The sequence below is a fragment of the Hemitrygon akajei genome, chromosome 2 (assembly GCF_048418815.1).
Source record: "Hemitrygon akajei chromosome 2, sHemAka1.3, whole genome shotgun sequence".
NCBI classification, from domain to species: Eukaryota; Metazoa; Chordata; class Chondrichthyes; order Myliobatiformes; family Dasyatidae; genus Hemitrygon; species Hemitrygon akajei.
In genome coordinates, this window is record NC_133125.1 from 145,594,491 (window position 1) to 145,617,147 (window position 22,657).

The window sequence follows — 22,657 nt, forward strand, 5'->3', positions numbered from 1 at the left end:
AAAGCTTTTAGTATCTTCTTTAATATTAGTCTCCAGCTTCCTCTCATAATTCATCTTTTCCTTCCGAATGACCTTCTTAGTTTCCTTCTGCAAGTTTTTAAAAGCTCCCCGATCCTCTATCTTCCCACTAGCTTTGCTTCCTTGTATGCCCTCTCTTTTGCTTTTACTTTGGCTCTGTCTTCACTTGTCAGCCATGGTAGTGTCCTCCTTCCCTTTGAAAATGTTTTCTTATTTGTAATATATCTGTCTTGCACTTCTCTCATGTAGATAATGATCTAAAGCGAACCAGCTGAACAACTTCTTCAATAGGTTCGACAGCACAATCTCACCCTCACTGCAGAACTCCACACCAGGCTTACTTCCCTCACAGGAAAATATCCACTCACAGGAGACCTGGCCCACGTCCAGGTTTACGGCTGCACAGGTGGAAGGTCAACTGAGGAAGATCTGTACCAGCAAGGCGGCTGGACCGGATGGAGTTTCCCCACGATTACTAAGGGCCTGTGCGACTGAACTGGGAGAACCACTACAGCGCATCTTCAACATGAGTCTAGATCAGAGAAGAGTACCCAGACAGTGGAAAACATCTTGTATTGTCCCGGTACCGAAGAAACCACAACCAAAGGAGTTGAATGACTTCAGACCTGTTGCCTTGACGTCGCACGTGATGAAGACCATGGAGCGGCTGATAATACAGAATCTGAGGCCACAAACCAGGCACGCCCGGGATCCGCTTCAGTTTGCGTATAAGGAGAAGGTGGGAGTGGAGGATGCTATCACGTATTTGCTGCACAAATCACTCTCTCACCTAGATGGGGTCAGTTGTGCTGTGAGGATTACATTCCTTGACTTCTCTAGTGCCTTTAACACCATCCAGCCCAAGATCTTAAAGCACAAACTAACGGAGATGGGAGTAGACTCTTACATGGTGGATTGGATAGTGGACTACTTGACAGATAGACCTCAGTATGTGCGGTTGGGAGACTGTAGGTCTGACACAGTGGTCAGCAGCACAGGAGCGCCACAGGGAACCGTACTCTCTCCGGTCCTGTTCACCCTGTACACATCTGACTTCCAATATAACTCGGAGTCCTGCCATGTGCAGAAGTTCGCTGATGACACGGCCATAGTGGGGTGTGTCAGGAATGGACAGGAGGAGGAGTATAGGAAACTGATACAGGACTTTGTGATATGGTGCAACTCAAACTACCTGCGTCTCAATGTCACCAAGACCAAGGAGATGGTGGTGGACTTTAGGAGATCTAGGACTCATATGGAGCCAGTGATCATTAATGGAGAGTGTGTGGAGCAGGTTAAGACCTACAAGTATCTGGGAGTACAGTTGGACGAGAAGCTAGACTGGACTGCCAACACAGATGCCTTGTGCAGGAAGGCACAGAGTCGACTGTACTTCCTTAGAAGGTTGGCGTCATTCAATGTCTGCAGTGAGATGCTGAAGATGTTCTATAGGTCAGTTGTTGAGAGCGCCCTCTTCTTTGTGGTGGCGTGTTGGGGAGGAAGCATTAAGAAGAAGGACGCCTCACGTCTTAATAAGCTGATAAGGAAGGCGGGCTCTGTCGTGGGCAAAGTACTGGAGAGTTTAACATCGGTAGCTGAGCGAAGGGCGCTGAGTAGGCTACGGTCAATTATGGAAAACCCTGAACATCCTCTACATAGCACCATCCAGAGACAGAGAAGCAGTTTCAGCGACAGGTTACTGTCGATGCAATGCTCCTCAGACAGGATGAAGAGGTCAATACTCCCCAATGCCATTAGGCTTTACAATTCAACTGCCAGGACTTAAGAACTTTTTAAAGCTATTATTAATGCTTTTTGAGCTAGTGATTTAGATGCATATCATATTATTACTGAGTTAAGTACTGTATTGTATGTAATGAGTTTTTGCTACAACAAGTGTATGGGACATTGGAAAAATGTTGAATTTCCCCATGGGGATGAATAAAGTATCTATCTATCTATCTATCTATCTATCTACTAAACGGCAGAGCATGCTTGAGTAGCCTTTTCCTGCTACCAAATGATATGCTTGTATGTAGTCAAATCCTTCAGCACTAAAATCCAATGTAACCTGTCTTTCTAACTGCAGTTACATGTTATTTATTTATTGACTTTTGTATATGACCACCCATTTTCCTCTGTACATCAATATTTCTCAATTTCTCTTCATTTAAAAAGAAACGGCATCTGACCTGACTTTTTTTCCAGATTCTGCATGATCTGCTTTACCTTGTTCTACAGCACTTCACTGGGAAGTTATTTGGCCAGTATGATCAGTACACAAGAGGACTTTTGACTCTATCCTGGTACATGTGACAATAATAAAACCATTCCAATTACAATCTTGTTGTTTTCACGGGCAGCTATTTATATCCTTGTAAAGCCTGCTTATATACTTATTACTAAAGTTACAGGTAAACTCCAGCATTTTTGTTTCAAAACTCTTTCTATATTAATATTAAAAAGCCAAATTTCAAATTCAAATTTCACAGGACTAACGAATGATTATATGCACGAACTGTCAAACCAATGATTTATAGGCCTACGTGTTGTGGTCTGGCATGGGTGGTCAGTGCATTCTACCGTTACACATATGCATCTTATTTTATCTTTAAATCTAAATGTAGTCTACCACTGTTTCCTAAATGATATTTGTTATTTTTTTTCTTCTCTTAGGCCTTTCTTGGATTACCAGACAATGTACTATGTCTTCATACAGATGCTCTCGGCAGGACCAGCCTGGTTAGGGATTACACTACTACTGACTGTCAGCCTTCTTCCAGATGTTGTTAAAAAGGTCATCTGCAGGCAGCTTTGGCCGACAGCAGCAGATAGAGTTCAGGTAACAAATCTTTATGCAGTAGTGGGAATTAGTAATAAATACTGTCTATGGACACGTGGCTCTGCAATGCAGCTGAATTGGCAGTGAATAGACTGATTTAATTACAGGACAAAAGTACAAGTATAATGTTGCACACTGTTCTCTAAATTGACAGCTGTTGCTATCCGCCAGGTGAATCAGACACTACTAACAAACATGGGCACACGTGTTACAGTTGTTAGTGTTACAGAAATTTTTCCTTGAAGAAATCACCAATCACTATCCCAAGAATTTGAGAAGCAGAACAGAATTTGTTCTTGCGTAATTTATTTGCAAAAGATGGTAAATAAATCAGCTTAGTTTTGGTTTACACAGTGATCGTTAGATTGACACATTTGAGTTAGATACAGTTTCATGTTATGGAAAATCATAATGTTAGATCTCTTTCTGGAATGCAACCTTCCTGTAATGTGGGTGTCATCTATATGACCATTGGTTTTAATTAACACGGTAAAATCAGATTGCCTAAAACAAAGATCCAGCTCGGAGATTTTAGCCCCATCTTTATTCAGAGGCAATGTAGTGGTCTAAGCACTTCATGATAATTGACCAGGACACATCGAAAGCAGGTCTTTCTCTCTTTCCCACATCAAAACTGCTCTGGAGTCATGAATAAAATTGTATGTAACTTGTGTATTATCCCTTCTTGTGAAGGAGCCTACTGAATTGGACATCATTATCCAAGCCATCTTATTTAGTACCTTTTTTGCTGTCTACTGCCTCTCTGATATTAGCTTCACTTCTCTTTTTGTGATATTACTTAGGATTCTTCTAAGAACATAGAACATAGAAAACCTACTGCACAATACAGGCCCTTCGGCCCACAAAGTTGTGCCGAACATGTCCCTACCTTAGAAATTACTAGGCTTACCTATAGCCCTCTATTTTACTAATCTGCTCTCTTTCTCATCTTCATTGTGACAGCCTCCATCTCTTCCCCCATGACATGGAGCTTGACTTCCTCAGTGCCAAAGTAGAGTTTATGTTGTTAAACCTTGAAAAGCATTTCAAAATATCACAGTCTACACTTCACAGCATTGTGGCATGTCTTTTCCTTCTCATATTAGAAACTATAGCTGTGTGTAGACAAACATCTAAATATATATTGTCCAGACCGTAGTTATAGATATACCAACACATTTGCCTCTCTGCCATTCTTAGGGAGTGATCGCTTTGTTTTCTGAACAGAGGATACTTTTCATTTGAATGAACTGATTTTTAGAAAGGCTGTATAACAATTTTGGAACATTAGTTTTGAGAACTATTAACAATTCAGTAATATTTTGTGCACAGATCTCTTCACACTTTCTAAATGGGTTTGTGTATATGAAAGAAGTCTCTACATGTTCATGATTTTGCAATGTGGAGTACACAGCTTTCTGCATGCCTTAAGTACAAGTATTTGTTGTACAGAGATTTGTATTATGCACTTGTCTGTAAATGTATCTAGTGTCCTGAATGTGCTAAATTTTAAATATTTTTGGGTTCCTCTATAGAGTCTTTAACCAGCTTTCTCCCTTGTCTTTCTCTCCTTGTGCTTTCTCTTTTTGTCACTGCCCAACCTTTGCTGTTTGTCAATGGATATTGGGTTTTCATATCCTATTTTCATCGGGGAAATCGCAGACAAAGCGAAAATACCTTACTGCTGAACAGTCTACCGTCTTTATGCTTTCCCAGACTTCCAGCAGTCTAAGCTTCTAAAGGAAAAGGTGACTCTTCTCTGTGACTTCAATGTATACAAGAGATGCTTTTCAGTGGTAACTTCGGTCTGTGCATGCCTAAGATAAAAATGAAGAAATAATTCTGTAGAAGCTTTAACAGACATAGAGGGAGCCAATGATTTGAACTGTAACCACCAAATGATATTTAATTATTTAGAATGTACTAAATCCACAATATTCCCTCTCATTATTTGGTGTGTATATGCTGTTTTGTGCTGTAGAGCCTGCATGCTTGAGATATTCCCAATCCCAAGAGTATTTCTGGGAAATGATTCCCAGTACCGATTTTAAAGAGTGTGTAGTGGTGCAATGAAAATTTGGAGAGCAGTTGATGCTGATGAAGTTAATGTTTGCATTGTGTTAGGGTGGTGACTAATACAATACCGCTGTCTCCTCTGAAGGTGGACTCTCATTTCAAACCAGCCTTCCTTTAAATGTTGGTGACACATTCATTGCCTGTTCGTAGTGCGCTAAAACTCGGCAGATCAAGTTTTCCTACAGTTGCAGTCTCTGTGTCGAAGCTTCTCCCACAAGGAGTATCTTAAGCTTTGATAGATGGAAACTGAAGCAGTGCCAGGCAAGGCTAAAGGCTTTACATGAATATGCAAGAATTAATTATAACGGGTCCTTTATTTATTGCATGTTCCTAGGGTGGCTACTCCTCAGTTTTCTCAGGCAGTTTTAGTACAGTTTTGAAATTTTCTTCCCCATGAATTGCAGAGTTTGGAGTGACTGACTTGTTAAACATCCAATCTCCAGATGATTAGAAAGAATAAGTAGGATCTGGATTAGATCAATTGGCCACACAAGCTTTCTTTATCTTACTGTGTTTTTTTTCCCTGCGTTGGATCCGAATAACAATTATTTTGTTCTCCTTTTCACTTGTGTACTGCAAATGACATTAAACCATCTTGAATCAAGAAGATCATACCTTAGTCTCAACCACACATTCTGGCTGTATTTTGCCTCCCCATCACATGATCCCTTTGAATACAAATTCCTTGTTAATATTCACCTAAAGTATTTTCAGTGAATGTTTTACCACAGCCCTCTAGAACAGAAAATTATAAAATGTCAGATCCTCCGAAAGAAGAAATTCCTCATCAACTTAAATATTCTGTAACGGTCTGCCTTGTTCCTGTAAGGGAAGTGATGTGATTGAAAAGTTTCAGATTCTAAGGGTGATAACAGAGTGGATGCCCTCATTCTTGTGAGTAGAGGCCCACCCAGCCACCCTGTCCAGTATTCTGTCTGCACCTTTTCACTATGATGGAATTTCCATAACTGTTCCCGTTTCTATTTTAACCTATCTTCTACTCAAGCTTTTCCTTCTTCCCATTCTGAAGACCTAACCTCTTCCCTTGTTGTTTTTGCACCTTAAGCATTTCCATTTTTCTCACACCTGTTTTTAAAACACTCCTTCAGATATTTATTTATTGTGATACAGTGCAGGATACACCCCTCCAACCCTTTGAGCCATGCAGCCAACCGATCTCCCAATTTAACCCTAGCCTAATCATGGGACAATTTACAACAACCAATCAACTTGCCCACCGGTACATCTTTGGAGTGTGGGAGGAAACCGGAGCATGTGGAGAAAACCCACGCGGTCACAGGGAGTAGATACAAACTCCCTACAGGCAGCGGCAGGAGCTGAACCCGGGTCGCTTGTACTGTAAAGTGTTGTGCTACCCACCATGCTACCCAAGCAATGTGTTCATAACTGCATCAAAACTATGAATGAAAACATGTACGTTCCCCTGATTCCCTTTGGTTCCATTACTCCTCACCATAAAACTACATCTCCATTATGTGGAAAAGTTTTTCACAATCACACCTCATAAATCTGTACATGTATCTAACTGGTCTCCTCTCACTTTTCTCTAATCCAAGGAAACAAACACAGCCTTGTCTGTCTCTCCTCATAAATTAAATGTTTTATCTCAGGCAAAATCCTCTCCACCTTCTCCAGTACCATCTTGTCCTACCTATAGCACGGTGACCAAAACTACACACAATACTCCAGCTGTGGCCTGGCCAAAGTTTTATTAAGTTGTACCATGATTTCCATGCTCTTAGATTCTATGTCCGGGCTCTGGGGGGCAGCACACACAAAATGCTGGAGGAACTCAGCAGGCCAGGCGGTATTTATGGAAAACAATAGTCGACGTTTTGGGTTGAAACCTCGACTGTACGCTTTTCCACAGATGCTGCCTGGCTGGCTGAGCTCCTCCAGCACTTTGTGTGTGTTGCTGGGATTTCCAGCATCTGTAGATTTTCTCTAGTCTGTGAGTCAGTATCATCTTGGCCTCCTCCATCTCCTATATGGAGTGAAGGAAGCTGCAACCTAAGGTTACAAGAGGATCTGGATCAACCGGGAAAGTGGATATGGGAATGACTGATGGAATTTCACTCAGACAAGTGTGAAGTCTTGCATCTTGGGAAGTTAAACCAGGCCAGGATATACACAGTGAATGCAGAGTCCTGAAAAATATTACTGAACAGTGAAACTTTGTAGTACACATGCATAGCTTTCTGAAAGTAACGACACAGTTAGACAGTGGCGGAGAACATGCGGTATGTTTGTTTTCATCGACAGGCATTGAGCTGGGAGCCATGTTAAGTTGTACAAATCACTGGTTCGGCTGCATGGTCTACTTTTCTGGTTGCCTTGCTAGAGGAATAATGTGATTAAGCTGGAAAGGGTTAATTAGACAATCACAGGAATATTGCCCAGACTGAGGTGTTCAGTTCTAAGAAGTGATCATCACATTACCTAAGTGTACCCACCTCCCTAACAACAGCATTGATATCTGTGTGTGATAGACCACTCGTCACAGCAGTAATCTGCCACCTATTCTGGCAGCTCATTGCAGATAACTACCACCCTCTGAGTGAAAAAATAACTCTTCACATCTCCTTTAAATTTCTCCCGTCTCACCTTGAACGTACCCTGGGTACATGAAACGTATTGCTGGGGTAGTAGTTGAGGCAGATACATTATGGACATTTAAGAAAGTCCTAGGTAGGCACATGGATAACAGAAAAATGGAGAGGAGGTTTAGATTGATTTTAGAGTAAGTTGAATGTTCAGCAGAACACCGTGGACTGAGGGCTCTGTTAGTGTTTTTTGCTCATAATTTCATAAACCTCCCCTCTGCATCAAACGTTACACTGTCTGTCCTTGTAACAACATCACTCCATTCCAAACAACATGCTGGCAAATATCTTCTGCATTTTCTCTATTGATTTCTTCCTGTCATGTGGTGACCAGAACTGTTCGTAATACTCCAAATGTAGTCTAACTAATCTCACGTAGGAATGCCCGAGGCTACGAAGGCAAGCACACTAAAAATGATCTTCGTTACGCTGTTCACCTATGTTGCAACTTTTGGCGGGACATGAATGTTAGGTAATGTAATCGGGGAAATAGGAGCGTGGGGATGTTGGAGCCGATGTGAAGGTGAGTCAGCAGAGTTCTTTTTGAGGTAGATTATGTTCCAAGATGTGTGACCTGAAGGTAGGGCTACAGGTGTGTTCCCAGGAATGTACTGCCCTTATTCTTCTTGGTTGTAGAGAAACATAGAAAACCTACAGCACCTGCAAAGCTGTGCCGAACACGTCCTGTTCGGAGGCTGTGGGTACGGGACGTGCTGTCAGATTGGCTTGGGCAAATAACCGTAGAACTTTTATTTCGATGTAACACACTGTAGCCATAGGAACTGCTGACAGATGGAATGAATGTTTAAGATGGTAGGTGAGATGTCAAGTGGGCTGCTTCATTCTGGATAATGTCAAGGTCTTGAGAGTTGGCACTGCATTCATTGATGTAAGAGGAAGGCATTCCATCATACTCCAGATACATGTAGATGATGGACACCATGAAGTACCAATTGGGGGCGGCAAATTGCATTGAGCCACAGTCACCATGAGGAATACACATCTAGGGATTAAAGTGGAGGAGAGCTGCCCACATCCAAAATTGAAATGGACCCTTCATCCCAACTTCTCCATACCTGAGTTAGTCCCTGCTGCCTGCATTTGGCTCACAACCCTTTAAATCTTTCTTATCTGTGAACCTATCCAAATACCTTTTAAGTGTTGCTGTTATTGGGAGAGAAAGTAAATCAGACTTGATTGAATGTCAGAGCAGACTCAATGGGCTGAATGGCCTAATTCTGCTCCAATGACTTACTGCCTTTTGGTCATACCGCTTTTCACAAGTCTCTAATCTGAGGAAGAAAACTCGACTACAGCACTCTCTGACCCCCTTTTTTATTCAATTAGCTACAGTATCTCAGCCTGAATCCCAGATGTCCTCTCCTTTCAGACCAGTCTGTCATACAGGAGCTTGTCAAAAGCCTTCCACATAGATAATATCTCCCACCCGACCTTGCCAATTTTCTTGGTCACCATAACACCTCTTTTTTAAAAAAGAAAAAGTAAATAAAATTTGTTGAGACCATGATTTCCCACACATAAACCCATGCTGACTATCTGTAATCAGTCTTTGCCCTTCCAGATAGATCCTGCCTCTCAGAATGCCCTCCAGCAATGTTCCCACCACAAATCTGAAGTTTACTGGTTAGGTTTGGCAGACCTCCTTAATTAAAGTTAGAAAATTAGCCAACTTCTAGTCTCTGGTACTGCTACCCCCATGGCTAAGTAAGATACAGTTTTCTCTGCCAGGGCCCCAGCAGTTGTTTCCCTTTCTTCCCACAACATTACAGGAAACACTTCATCATGCCATGGGGGATTTATCCACCTTCCTCTGCGTCAATCTTACCAGCACCTCCTCCTTTGTAATATTGATTTATTTCAAGATGTCACAGTTCTCTTCCCTGCAGTCGCTAACTTCCACACCCTTTTCCCATTCCAAATACAGAGAAGTATATGCTTAAGACATCTCCCTTGACTCCGCACATAGCCATCCACAGAAGGGACCTGGTTAAGCTATTGCTCTTAAATGTACTATGGAATCTATTAGGATTTACTTTTATTTTGTTGGAGAGTGTTATAAATTTAAATTGTAGTTACTGTTGGTCTGCCCTTTCTCTTCAACTGTTCACAGCTTTTGTGCAGCCCACTCTGAGACTGTGTTGTTAAATGGACTTGTGCAGTAGCCGGTACCATTTTTCAATGCCAGGCTCAAGCAGATGGTATGAGGAACACATGCAGGCAGATGTAGGCAAGTTGAAGCCACTCTGCAGGCATGGCTGAGGTACATTAATGATCTGCTTGGCTATTTTGATGTTTGCTAGTAGAGGGATGACCAGACTGTTTGCTGGTAAGAAGTGGTAAGTGGGAGGCTTTTGTAAGTGTGATATCAAGTGGGACAGCATGTTCCTGCTCGGCTGACAAGTTTAGAGAATCCTGATTGAAGGGAGATTTTAAGGCTCTGAGGAAAAAGGAGGCATACATAGGGTTTAGGCAATTGGGATCAAGTGAATCCATTGATGACCATAAGAAATACAGAGGGGCATGAGAGAAATCAGGAGGGCATGAGAGAAATAGACATGGCAAGAGGGTATATTAAAAGTAAGAGGTTTCCTAGAGGCTACAGTGCTGAGGATATTTATGTGGAGATGAGAGTCCATGATCCAAGGGCGCACCATCAAAATGAAGAAACAACCCGTTAAACTGAGATGAGGAAGAATTTCTTCAGCCAGAGGAAGGTGACTCTGTGGAATACCTTGCCACAAAGGACTGCAAAGGCTGCTATTGGGTGTATTTAAGCAGTGAATGATAGGTTCTTGACTGGTAAGAGGGTTAAGGGTTACAGGGAGAGGTAAGAGAATGGGGTTGAATAAGAAATCAGCCATGACTCAATGGCAGAACAGACACAATGGGCCAAATGGCCTATTTCTACTTCCATATCGTATGGACTTGTGGCAATGAGTGATGATGTCTTGTGCTGTGAGGAGGAATTGTTGGCCTTAAAGCACATTGAGGTGGACATACACAGGTCCTGACCAAGATCATCTGTGGTTGCCATGTGGTGAGCTGTGCCCACAATTCTCTGCATTTTCATGCCATCATGAGCCATACCAAGCTGTGGTGCATGCAGATGGAATTCTTGCTATAAATTGGTAAGGGTCAAAGGGGACATGCCAAATTTCTTTAGCCTCCTGAGGAAGTAGAAGTGCTAGTGAGCATTTTTGACCGTGGTGGTGAGCTGTCTTGACCGGTGTCAACGTGGTTGGACCAGGTCAGGCTATTAGTGATGTTCACTTACAGGAACCTGAAGCTGTCAACACTTTTAACCTCATCACCGTTGATGTAAACAGGAGTATATGCTCCCTCCTTAACCCTCCCACACACACACCCTTTCCTTAAGTCAATGATCATTCCTTTTGTTTGCTGATGTTGAGGGAAAGATCATTTTCATGACACCTTGTAAGTTTAGGTGGTTAGATTGCAGGGGATCCAGAGAGAGACAAATAACTGGATTTGTAATTGGTATGATGGGAAGCAGAGAGCGACGGTTGAACATTGTTTCTCAGACTGGAGGCATGTGACAAATGTGCCACAGGGATCAGTTCTTGATGTGGTTCATTAGCTTAACTCTGTGGCATCATACTAGGAATCTGGATTAAACAGAAAATCCTACAAAAAGAGGTGGATACAGCCCAGTCCATCACAGGCAAAGCCCTCCACACCATGGAGCAAATCTGCCACAAGAAAGCAGCTTCCAGCATGAAGGAACCCGTCATCCAGTCCATGCTCTCTTCTTGCTTCTGCCATCAGGAAGGAGGTACAGAAGCCTCTGGACCCACACCACTAGGTTCAGGAGCAGTTATTATCAGGCTTCTGAACCAGTATGCATAACTTTACACACCTCAGCTCTGAACTGATTCACAAACTGTAGAGTTCCTTTCAAGGACTCTACAACAGCTGTTCCCAGTGTTATTTATTCACGTATTTGTACAGATTGTCATATTTTGCACATTGGTTGTTTGTTAGTATTTGTTATGGGTAATTTCTCATTGATTTATTGTTCTGTGGTGAATGCCTGCAAGAAAATAAATCTCAGGGTGGTACATAATAAACTAATAATAACTCTAATAACAAATTTACTTTGAAATTTATTTTGAACTTTAAAACAAGTAAAATGTCAATCATATGTCGAACTTTTAGGATCACGTAGCATTATCCCATGGGGCGTGTTTTGCTTTCCACGGGCAAACGACAGAAAATGCTTGATGGTGGCCACTAATACATATGTGATGCTTTCTGCAAAGCTGACTGCAAAAATGTGCCACTCGCCTTTGACTTACTGAGGCTACGACACTAGCCCCAGGTTCAATCTGATGTAGATTTCCTGGCCTGGGAGATCGGATGGGATCTCCAGTAGTTTCTGTTGCTGTTTTGGGATCTATAGTAGGCCATTAGTGAAGTCAGAGGCATTGTGAAGGATCCTGTTGATAGCTTCATCCCACATCAGGGCTATGCTTTAGGAAATGGGTATGGTTAAGTTCAACTGAAATGTTGGCATCCACAATTTATTGAGTAGGTAGGCTTTGCCAGGTGAATATACAAGATTGCGTAGCCACTATTGTGCAAAAGGACTAGGTCATTTCTCTTTTGGCTATTCAAAGTGAAGGAAGGCATTCAGCATGGTATAAATGGTTCCATTGAAAAGCATGTAGAAGCCCATTTAAACAATGGAAGGTGTGCACGACCATACAAAATGCCCATCCTGTCCAGCATCACTTGGTCCATCAGATGACCATGAGTCCGTGGCTCCCACGCTGGTCTCATTGGTGACCTGAGAATTCACACAACCCAAATGACTGCCTAAGAGACAATCTCTAAATCATTATCCATATGGTTATGTCACATTTCTGTGTGCAGGATCTTGGAGATTCCAATTTTGCACTTGGGCTACCTGAACTGTAAAAGTAACTGCAAAATCACATTGTTACCATTCCCTGATATATTGTTGATTTACGACAGGTACCATACAAAAAAAGTGTATTTCTTATTCTCTGTATGTACAAGTTAAAGATGGGCAAATAATTATATTTAGTGTTTGGTATTTAGATAAGGAAAGGCATGTGTATAAATGGAGTGGGGGTTAAAATGCACAATAAATCATTTAGCTGAGGTAGCATTTAGTATTTATATAGTCAGTGTGAAATCATTGTACAAATTGTACAGGAACCTTATCAAAATGTTCTGTGATTCAGTGAGGGCTCCATCAGGTGTTCAGTGGAAGGAAGGTCCTCTGCAACCAGTTTGCAGCAATGGTTTGGAGCACCTGGAATTTCCATGTTGAGTTTTATTGACCTGAGATAACCATACTGGTTTGAACATTATCTTCCACCTGTTACATTCAAGTGTTCCAATCGGGGGTTGGTTTATTTTGTATTTATTCACTTTGATTGATTAAACAAAAGTGAATGATGAATTGAAATTATAAATTGAATTACACTGGAGGGGATTTTCACCTGTTTAATACCAACATCTTCTTAGGTTGTAAGGAGTTTCCCCTCCTCGTTGCAGGAAATGCTCAGAGATAAAGCTGGCAGTGTTACAATAGGCTCTGAAAACAACGTACAGACACCTCTCTGGAACGAGAATTCAACTGCTGAGGCGTAATGTAAAATGTTAGGTAATAGCCACACATTTTCAGTTACTTCTCATTTTCCAATCTGCGTATTTGCCTGCTTATTCACTGTGTAAGAAGGAATTCAGTCCTGCTCAAATTCTTTAAAAGGCTAACGAGCCAAAATCTTTCTGGCAAAATTCAACTAAAGCAAAAGAAATTAGCCCAAATCCATTCAAATTAGATTTGGGTCTTCCTGGTCCTGACAAGATATTGGATTTTCTGAGATAACTTATGGAAGAATGTACTGCCTGGAAAAAGCAGCATCTGCTTCCCAGTCACAAACAAGAGAACATCTTGTGTGTGGAGTAAATATGATTGATGGTGAAATACCTAGAGAGTTCACCATATAGAATACAAATCACAACCTTGACTGGAGTTTCTTAAAAACATGATCAACAGAAGCAGCCCTTTCCCTCCTTGTGCCTCCTCCGTCATTCATTCATACCATGGCTAATCTCTTACCTACTACTTAATTTCCCTTGATTGCCTTCTGTCTAATAATCTGTTGGTGTCTGTGTTGCATTCCCTGTGACTGAGCAACTACAACCCTCTTAGGCAGGAAACCTAAAAGATTCACAGACCTCTGAATGAAGAAATTGCTTATGTCTGTCCTGAGCAGCCAACACCTTATCTTGAGACTGTGACCCTTGGTTTTAGACATCTAACCAGGGAAGCTACAGGATTCTACAGGTCGATAAGGAGGTAGTAAGAATCTTCTATATTTTAAGATGATTACTTATCCTACTAAACGCAATAGAATTTAGGTCCTACCCACATAATCTCTATCCATGTTACAAGCCCATAATTCTAGAAATATATTTGCCATACCTCCACTGTCCCACCTGTTTCAAGTCTGGTCTATAGATTGGGAGACCTGACAGTATGCAAAAATCTAAATGCAACCCAACCAGAACTGGAACAAATTGATTCTCTTCCTGTACTCAGGCACTTTTGCAGTAAGGGCCAATTTCCATTCTGAATGATTAATTTTTAAATGATTCATGCACAAGATTATCCAGATCTGTCTTAGTGACACCTTTCGACCTCGCTCCATTTGAAAGGAAATATTCTGCCTTTTTCTTTCACCAAAGTTAGTGATGTATTCTTTTCCCACATAATATTCCATCTGCTGGGTCCTTGCCTATTCATTTACCCCATTTGTTATCCCCTTGAAGCCTCTCTGCATTTTGACAGCCCATACGGAGTCTTTATAAGGTATTGGTTGGTCCACATTTGAGTGTTGTGAGCAGTTTTTGGGCCCCGTAGCTAAGAAAGGATGTGTTGGTATTGGAGAGGGTCCAGAGGAGGTGTTTGAGAATGATCCTGGCAATGAAAGGAGCTCTGGGCCTATACTCACTGGAGCGTGTCTGGGAAAGTTGTCTCAAACAGTGTGCAAATGGCCCTACGAGAGACAGGGTGCTTAACCTCCCAGTTGGGAAATGAGAGGATAGAGATGTAGAGTCACACAAGACAGAAGCACGCTGACCAAGATTTCCATCTAAACTAGTCCCATTTGCCTGTGTTTGGCCCATATTGGAATAAATCCTTTTCTAACCATGTATCTCTCTAAGTGCCTTTTAAATGTTGTTAATGTACCTGCCTCTATCTGTTCCTCTGGCAGCTTATTCCATAGACCGACCACCCACTGTGTAACAATTAACCCTCAGATTGCAATTAAACCTTTTCCGTCTCACATTAAAACTATCCCCACCAGTTCTTAAACCCTTGTCCTGGGAAAAAGACTAGGTGCACTCACCCTTCTATGTCCCTGAAGATTTTAGACACATCTGTAAGATCACTCTCATTCTCCTATTCTCCAGTGAATGAAGAGCCAACCTGCTCATCCTCTCCAAGTGCATAGCTGACTGAGGTTCTACACAGCTGCAGTATGACTTTCTTTAGTTTTATATCCAACACTCCTGGCAATGAAGGCGAGCACGTCAGACTCCTCCTGTAGCACCTTAACCACTTTCAGTGAACTATAGACATAGACTGTATTTCAATGGTATGAAGGGGTCTACCAATCCTCCTTTCATTAGGCCCTCCTGATGTATTACACCTCGCACTTGCCTGGATTAAACTCTACCTGTGACTTCTCTGCCCTCCTTTGATAGTCCTAGTTTGTGATGTCTTGGACATGGTGGAGAGAAGGGTAAAACGATGTGGAGGGGCTGCACGGCTGATGAGGGAGAATGTCACAGTAGGACATACTGGAGAACTCGTCTACAGGGGCAATTTGAGTGGAGCTCAAAAATAAAGCAAGGTGCAGTTATGCTGATAAGATTGTACTCCAGGCTCCCAATAGGCACAGAGAGAAGTAGGAACAGATATGTAGATAGATTATGGAACGGTGCAAAAACAACAGAATCCTTAATACAAGAGGCTTAGATGGGGCAGGATTTTTTATTTTTAAGTGTGTCCAACAGGAGAGTCCAGCTAGAGGAGAAAACCTGGTTTTGGAAAATGTGACGGACCTGTTAGTGGGTGAACATTGAGAATTTAATCACAACTCTTCATATTTAAGGTAGCAAAGATAAAGTCTTATCTTACTGTGAGGTCAAATTGTGACAGGATAAGACAGGAGTTTTGCATTTAGTAGAATAAGTAATCATCTCAAAAGGAGACAGGAGCTAAGGGCGTTCATTGGGAGCAGTAGCCATTGGAGAAGTCCACACCTGACATGTTGGGAGTTGTTTAAGGAACAGCTGGGTAGAGTTCAGAATCGTCTTCAAGAAAGGAGCCAGGTAAGGCAAGGGAACTTTGGATGACCCAAAAAGTTCTAAATTTAGGAAAAGAAAGTATATGTAAAATTTTGGACTGGAACCTCAGAATATAAAGGTAACAGGAAAGGATATTTAGGAAGACCTCAAAGTCCATGAGATGTCATAAGTGAGCAAGATCAAGGAGGTAATGTGGTTAATAAGTTTACTAATATCACCAAAATTGGTAGTGTAGTGGACAGTGAAGTTTTAAGCAGGACCTAGATGAAGTGGGGAAATGGTCTGAAGAACAGCACTTGGCATTTTGGCAAGTTAAACTCGGGCATGACTTGCAGAATACATGATAAAGCCTCTGAGCAGATCACAGAACCTGGGTGAAACCTGGGCTGCAGCTCCATAGTGCCCAGAAAGTGGTGACACAGTTGAGTAGGATATTGAGTACAAGTATTCAGATGTCACCTTACAACAGTACAAGTTGTTCGTGAGCCCACACTAGGATTATTGAGTGCAGTTCCAGTAGTCCTGCTATAGGAAAGATGTGTTTGAACTGAAAAGGGTTTATAAAAGGCAGAGGAGGGTATTACCAGGATTGGAGTGCTTGAGTTAGGAGAGGCTGGGACATTTTACCCCTCGAGTGTAGGAGGCTTATAGATGCATAAGAATCCTGAAGGGCAAAGATGAGATGGATGCCCACAATGTTTTTCCCCAGGTAGAGGAGTCTAACGCCAGAGGACAGCGGACGTAGATTTAAGGTGGGGGTAAAGATTTAAAAGGAACATGAGGCTGTTTCCATGCTGTAAGACGTTATGACTCTGTCCCTACTTCTACAGATCTTCAGGCTCTGTTTAAATAGGTTTCTCCACTGGATTTGATCAAGTCAGACTGGCCAAAAAAACAGATGCAATTCATTTTGAAGATTATATCAGGAAGTTGGAATCACTCATGCTGGCCTTGTGCTGTTCCTTTCACTGTGTCAGAAGTATTACAGGGATTGAGTTTACTAGAAGGTCTGTCACCAGTAATGGTTAAAGGCAGTAATTTTAACTTAACAGTGTAGTTTTTGGTTTCCACTTTCAGACTTGGAGATGTTTCGATGTAATTAAAGCTGAATAGGATTCAAGCTCCATAGCAGAGCACTCTTTGTAAATTGACATCGGTGAGAAGTATTGTTGGAGGCCCCACAGATCACTGGAGTGGCTGTCACAAAGCAACGTCGTCTGGAAAAGCCACCGTGTTAGCCTTGGAGCAGTGTATTGACACCACTACCTGTTTCCTTGTCAGGGCTATTAGCAGAATGCAAGTTTTCATTCCCCACCTCATGCATGAGAAGGAGTAATGGCCCTCTGAATACCTTTGATAGAGTAACTGGAGAAAGATGAGGATTTGACTGAGTGGAATGCTTATCCACAGAGCAGAATGCTGTACAATGCACAGGCTTTATCAAACAAGTTGTCCATTACTAGCCGCATATCTTGACTAATTGAGTAAGATTCTGATGACTGTTTGCGAGCACTGATAGCAGATTAGTCAGGTAAGCCCTCTCTATCCTGCAGGAAGCACAGATTTCTTCCTGACCCATTGTTCTCTGTAACCCGAGACAGACAAGATTTCCATGATGAAGGCTGGAAGTGACTTGCCCTCTAGATATAGCCCCATTTCAATATATCGACCCAAAGAGCATATTGACACTGATCCTTGAGGACACACAGAATAGTATTGGTTACTATTCTGAAAGAACTCTTTTGCCTCCTCTAACATTTGAACGGGGTTTGCAGTGCTTTCCTAATTTGTTAACATTTGCTGCCTTCACTGCAAGGAACCAACTGTTACTGCTGCCCGACCACAAACAAATGCAACGGAGAGAGAGAACCATAGTTTTCCCCCTACTGAACCCACGGCCTGCACCAGTGTTGTTGGCCGTAAACACAACCAGACCAGCCACGTGATTAGGACAGAGGCCACACATCCTGTGTTGAGTGACTCACCACGTAACATTCTTAAGCCTTACCATGATCCACAGGAGCACGGTGGACTGTGCTACAGTTATCTGGATGGGTACAGCTCCAGCATTTCTCAGGAGCCAGAACCGAGCAGCCTAGTTAGTAGGTCCCTGATCCTGATTTTGTCAGTGGACAGTGACTACAGTCTGTGCAGTAACTTACCCAGGCGGACACCATCTTCTAAAATTCTTACCACAATGAAGAACAGCAGGTGCATGGAAACACCGCCATCTACAGGGCACTCTTGGGTAGTACACTACTCTGACTAGGAAATACAGAGGATTCCAATTCATTGGGACACATCGGGTGGGATCAGTTCATTTTGACCCAATTAAGTGGCTGCCCCAATTAGTCGGTTTCATGCAAAGAGTTAAAAAGATATATAAAAAAGACAAACTACCTTTTAACTGAATAACAATTTTACATATTTAAATGAAATACAGAACAAACTAGAACACTAGTCATACCACTACAGTACTATAAAACTGTATATTCATTCCTAATAGTTATCATCGGAAGAATTCATTAAGTGTACTCTGTGTTCTTTTGATTGACTGTAAATGAACACAATCAATGCAGATACCTGTCTTCATACAAATTTTGATAACTGCATCCTCCAAATTTTTATTGTAACATTCAAGATGATTGTAGATACCTTCAAATTCTTCATAATTCCTAACTTGAAGTACTGGAATAGCTTCATTTTCATTCCCAGCTGTTTCTGGTATCTCCAAGCCTAAATGCTTGAACCACAAATAGTTTCAAATTGTCTTAGTGCTTACCAACAATTGTCATCAACTATCAATGACAAAACACATGCAACTCTTGCTGTTTAAAACACTGTGCTCTAACTGCGGTCTGTTCTAACGGCCACACAAGTGTGTACGACTGACACTAGTTTGCCAACAGTCTCCTTTCTCAATGAAGCGACATAGTGTCCCAAATAAATGAAGCGAATCCCGGCTATTTTCTCGATCAGTTTTTGTTCTTTACAAGTCATCCCAAATAAGCTGTTGCTTGATTAACTGATGGTCCAGTTAACCGGGATCCACTGTATATTGCCAGTCCTTCATTGTCGTGGGTTCTCCCTGGAACTCCCTCCCAACAGTGCTGTGGGAGTACTTCTAACAGAAAGCGCTTGTTGAAGGACAATTAAAGATGGGCAGTACATGCCTAGATCCTAAAAATGAATAAGTAATTTAAAATAGACCCATGGAGTTCTATTCACTAGTGCACCACAATTGTCATAGTAATGATTAAGAATTCCAACCCTCCCCCTCAGCTGTGTCAGCCCTGAGTATTTATCCTTTGGACCTCTTTCCTTATTCTAGTGTTCTTATGAATAGTTTCTGTGATTGGTTGTGATGGCTGGTTAGAGTCTCCCGAGCTGTTTCTAGGGATAGATCAGGTGGCTGCAGTTCGCAACTTTGAGCAGTCATGGGGCATAAGGTCCTGTTATAAACTAGAGCTTACCAGCCTTGATGTGGTTATATTATCTAACTAAGGTTATTAGTAGATTTGCTGATGAATGGAGGTGGGTGAGTGGGAAACCAGGGATGTCTATGGAGTTTGGTGGCTGTTTGGCTGGGGAATCAGAGGTTGATTGGTCTGGCAGGGTTTAGAGGGGATCTCTGTTATCTCAGGGGTTGGTGTGTAGGAACGAATCTGACTGAGGAGGTGACCTTGCTTGAAATGCCTTATTCTTGCATTCTTCAATAATTGTTGCGTCAGCTTTTGAACTAAGTGTGCTGTCATTTTACTAATGATAAAGCTGATAAATTGTTTTCTTTGATGGCAGGAGATCTTAAGGAAATCCAAGAAGTTAGAATTCATCGCACTTGCTCCTGCTCAGAGTTCCATCTACACAAACAACGTGCACAGATCCCACGAAGAAGGGACGCCTCTCTCTAATCCAAATTCAGGAAAGGTGACGCATACATATTGGACAGAGGATGAATATTGTAACAGTCTATCATTGTTCGACTATTCTCGTAATGACGGCCCTTCCAATCCTCGCCCTGTGTTTGTTGGATCTGGTCTGGAAACGCCAGTATAGAAGTGAATATCGTTGAATACTGTGATTTTGAGTTTAATCATTTCTTGTTTTAGTAAAACAAATACTATTGGGTTCAAGATCCATTTTCATATTAAGCGTTCATATTTGTTTTCAAATTAAGTGTACAGTAATATGACATTCTATATTCTGCCTGGGTTGGTGTGTCCTACAAAATACACAGTCCGGTACTGTGTGGCTGGAGCCATTACACAACTGTATTATCCTTTCATTTTCTTCGGAACTCTGCTTTGTCATCCAGTAATATTCAAGCATTGAAACATTCAACAAACTGATCATCATCTTATCAAGAAGGGGACTTCAATGGAAGGATAGTTTCGTTCATTGTTCACCATGTCTGTCAAAGTTCCTTTATATTCATCCTTTAATAAAGCTTACTTTGACTTTCTATGTAAACAAAATTCTCTGCAGTTCATCAAGAAATTGCTATTAATTTGCTGTCTCTAATTGGTTCATGCAAACAGCAAATGAACTCTGGTGCCATTTTCAGCATTGTCCAGAAGCAACTGTTTGCTGGTTACTTTAATTTCTGGGGTGCTATTACATTAAAATGACATTAACTGCATGTTAATTCAGGGACAGATCACTCTAAATCTCTACCTATAATCTTGACTTGCCTCCTTATGCTGGTCCTTATTGCAGTAGTTTGTGTTTTAAGCCTAATGTTATAACAATTTACATTGAGCCAGTCTACAATATTGGTTAGTTCACTGCTAATTCACACCTTATGGAACATTTGATTCTTTGTCTGGTTATAATACTCCATACGGGTTAAAAGACTGATTCGGGCTGGTCACCATCTTGATTTCCTAATTTAGTTTATCAACTCACATTGATATTTCATAAACTGTTGCAAAACACTTTGCAGGAGGATTATGAGATAATATTTAGCACTAAGTCACTCAATTAGGACAGATAGAAGGCAGCTAATTAAAAATAAAAAGCCAGAAAGCTATTGGGCCAACAGCCCAAAATCATAAAAACCAAACAGACATTAATAGTAACCAAAATGTTGCCACCTTGAAGCCCAATTTTCCCTAAGGAAACAACTTAAATGGTTCCTGCATATATTGTTTTTCTGGCCATTCGTTCATTGTTATTCAATATCTTCAAATTCTTTCCGGAAATCCATATCAATACCATAGGTGTTCCTTTCCAAAATACACCCTATCCTCGTTATATGCAAGGGGATATGTTCCTCGCAGTCGACACATAATGTGAATAATTATTTAAATAGAGAAAATAGGGATGCGTTCCAGAGGGCTTCCTAAGTATGTTTTATCTGTAATTTATTCACATTTTCATACCAATATGACACAAAATCAGTACCACAATGCAACATTTATATTTCATCAATTTAAGTAATATTCAATGTAATAAATCATAGAAAGTTAACATACTAGGGTGTACAGTACTCCCCAACAGTGGCAGGTGTGTTCACTCTGGGAGATGAATGGTTGTTGTGTCGGGCAGCTTTACATGGATAAGGTGGACATCGAGCGCAGCAAGGGGTGAAGGAAGACTCACAGAACGGCAGCAGCCGATGACACCGGTTTGAAGAAAGTGGTGAGGGTTGTTTGCTTGGCAGCATTTTGTTTTTCAGCATAAATTTGCTTGTGGGGAGAAGGGTTGACGGCAGGGAACGACTGAAATGCTGACTCTGTTCTAAACTTGGGTCCATGTCCATCCCCATTTGTGCCAAGTGTTCCAACTCCCACCATCCCCTCACTGTTGGTATGCTCCCGGGAAAATCATCTGTTGCTTGCAGCATCTGAGAGATAGTTCGCCGTAAAATAAATACGCCTTGAATGTGGATCACACCTTGGTCAAGTGGTTGAATCAGCGATGTTGTGTTAGGTGGCAGGAAATGCACTGTTATATTACGATGAATAACCATATAATAACCCTATAACTATTACAGCATGGAAACAGGCCATCTTGGCCCTTCTAGTCCATGCTGAACGCTTACTCTCACCTAATCCCACCAACTTGCACTCAGCCCATAACCCTCCATTCCTTTCGTGTCCATATACCTATCCAATTTTTTTTTTTAAAATGTCAATACCGAACCTGCCTCTACCACTTCTACTGGAACCTTGTTCCACATAGCTACCACTCTGAGTAAAGAAGTTCCCCCACGTGTTACCCTTAAATTTTTGCCCCTTAACTCTCAACTCATGTCCCCTTGTTTAAATCTCCCCTACTCTCAATGGAAAAAGTCTTTCCATGCCAACTCCATCTGTCCCCCTCAATTTTAAAAGCTCTATCAAGTCCCCCCCAACCTTCTACGCTCCAAAGAATAAAGACCTAATTTGTACAACCTTTCTCTGTAACTTAGGTGCTGAAACCCAGGTAACATTCTAGTAAATCTCCTCTGTACTCTATTTTGTTGACATCTTTCCTATAATTCGGTGACCAGAACTGTACACAATACTCCAAATTCAGCCTCATCAATGCCTTGTACAATTTCAGCATTACATTCCAACTCCTATACTCAATGCTCTGATTTATAAAGGCCAGCATACCAAATGCTTTCTTCACCACCCTATCCACATGAAATTCCACCTTCAGGGAACTATACACCATTATTCCTAGATCACTCTGTTCTACTGTATTCTTCAATGCCCTACCA

At 41.5% G+C, this 22,657-nt stretch overlaps 1 protein-coding gene across 5 annotated transcripts in view; it reads left to right on the top strand.

The window, feature by feature from the left end:
- atp11a (ATPase phospholipid transporting 11A) overlaps positions 1-20,426 on the top strand; it is a 150,665-nt gene extending 130,239 nt beyond the window's left edge. For 3 of the 5 annotated variants that reach the window (XM_073029223.1, XM_073029210.1, XM_073029215.1), the window contains 2 exons: positions 2,695-2,860; positions 19,750-20,426. In XM_073029223.1, coding sequence (XP_072885324.1) covers positions 2,695-2,860; positions 19,750-20,007 — 424 coding nt within the window. In that variant the 3' untranslated portion in view covers positions 20,008-20,426. Of the gene's footprint in view, positions 1-2,694; positions 2,861-4,522; positions 4,609-19,749 lie in introns of all 5 variants that reach the window. The other 2 variants (XM_073029233.1, XM_073029239.1) reach the window with 1 other exon arrangement.
- The last annotated feature ends 2,231 nt before the right edge of the window (positions 20,427-22,657 follow it).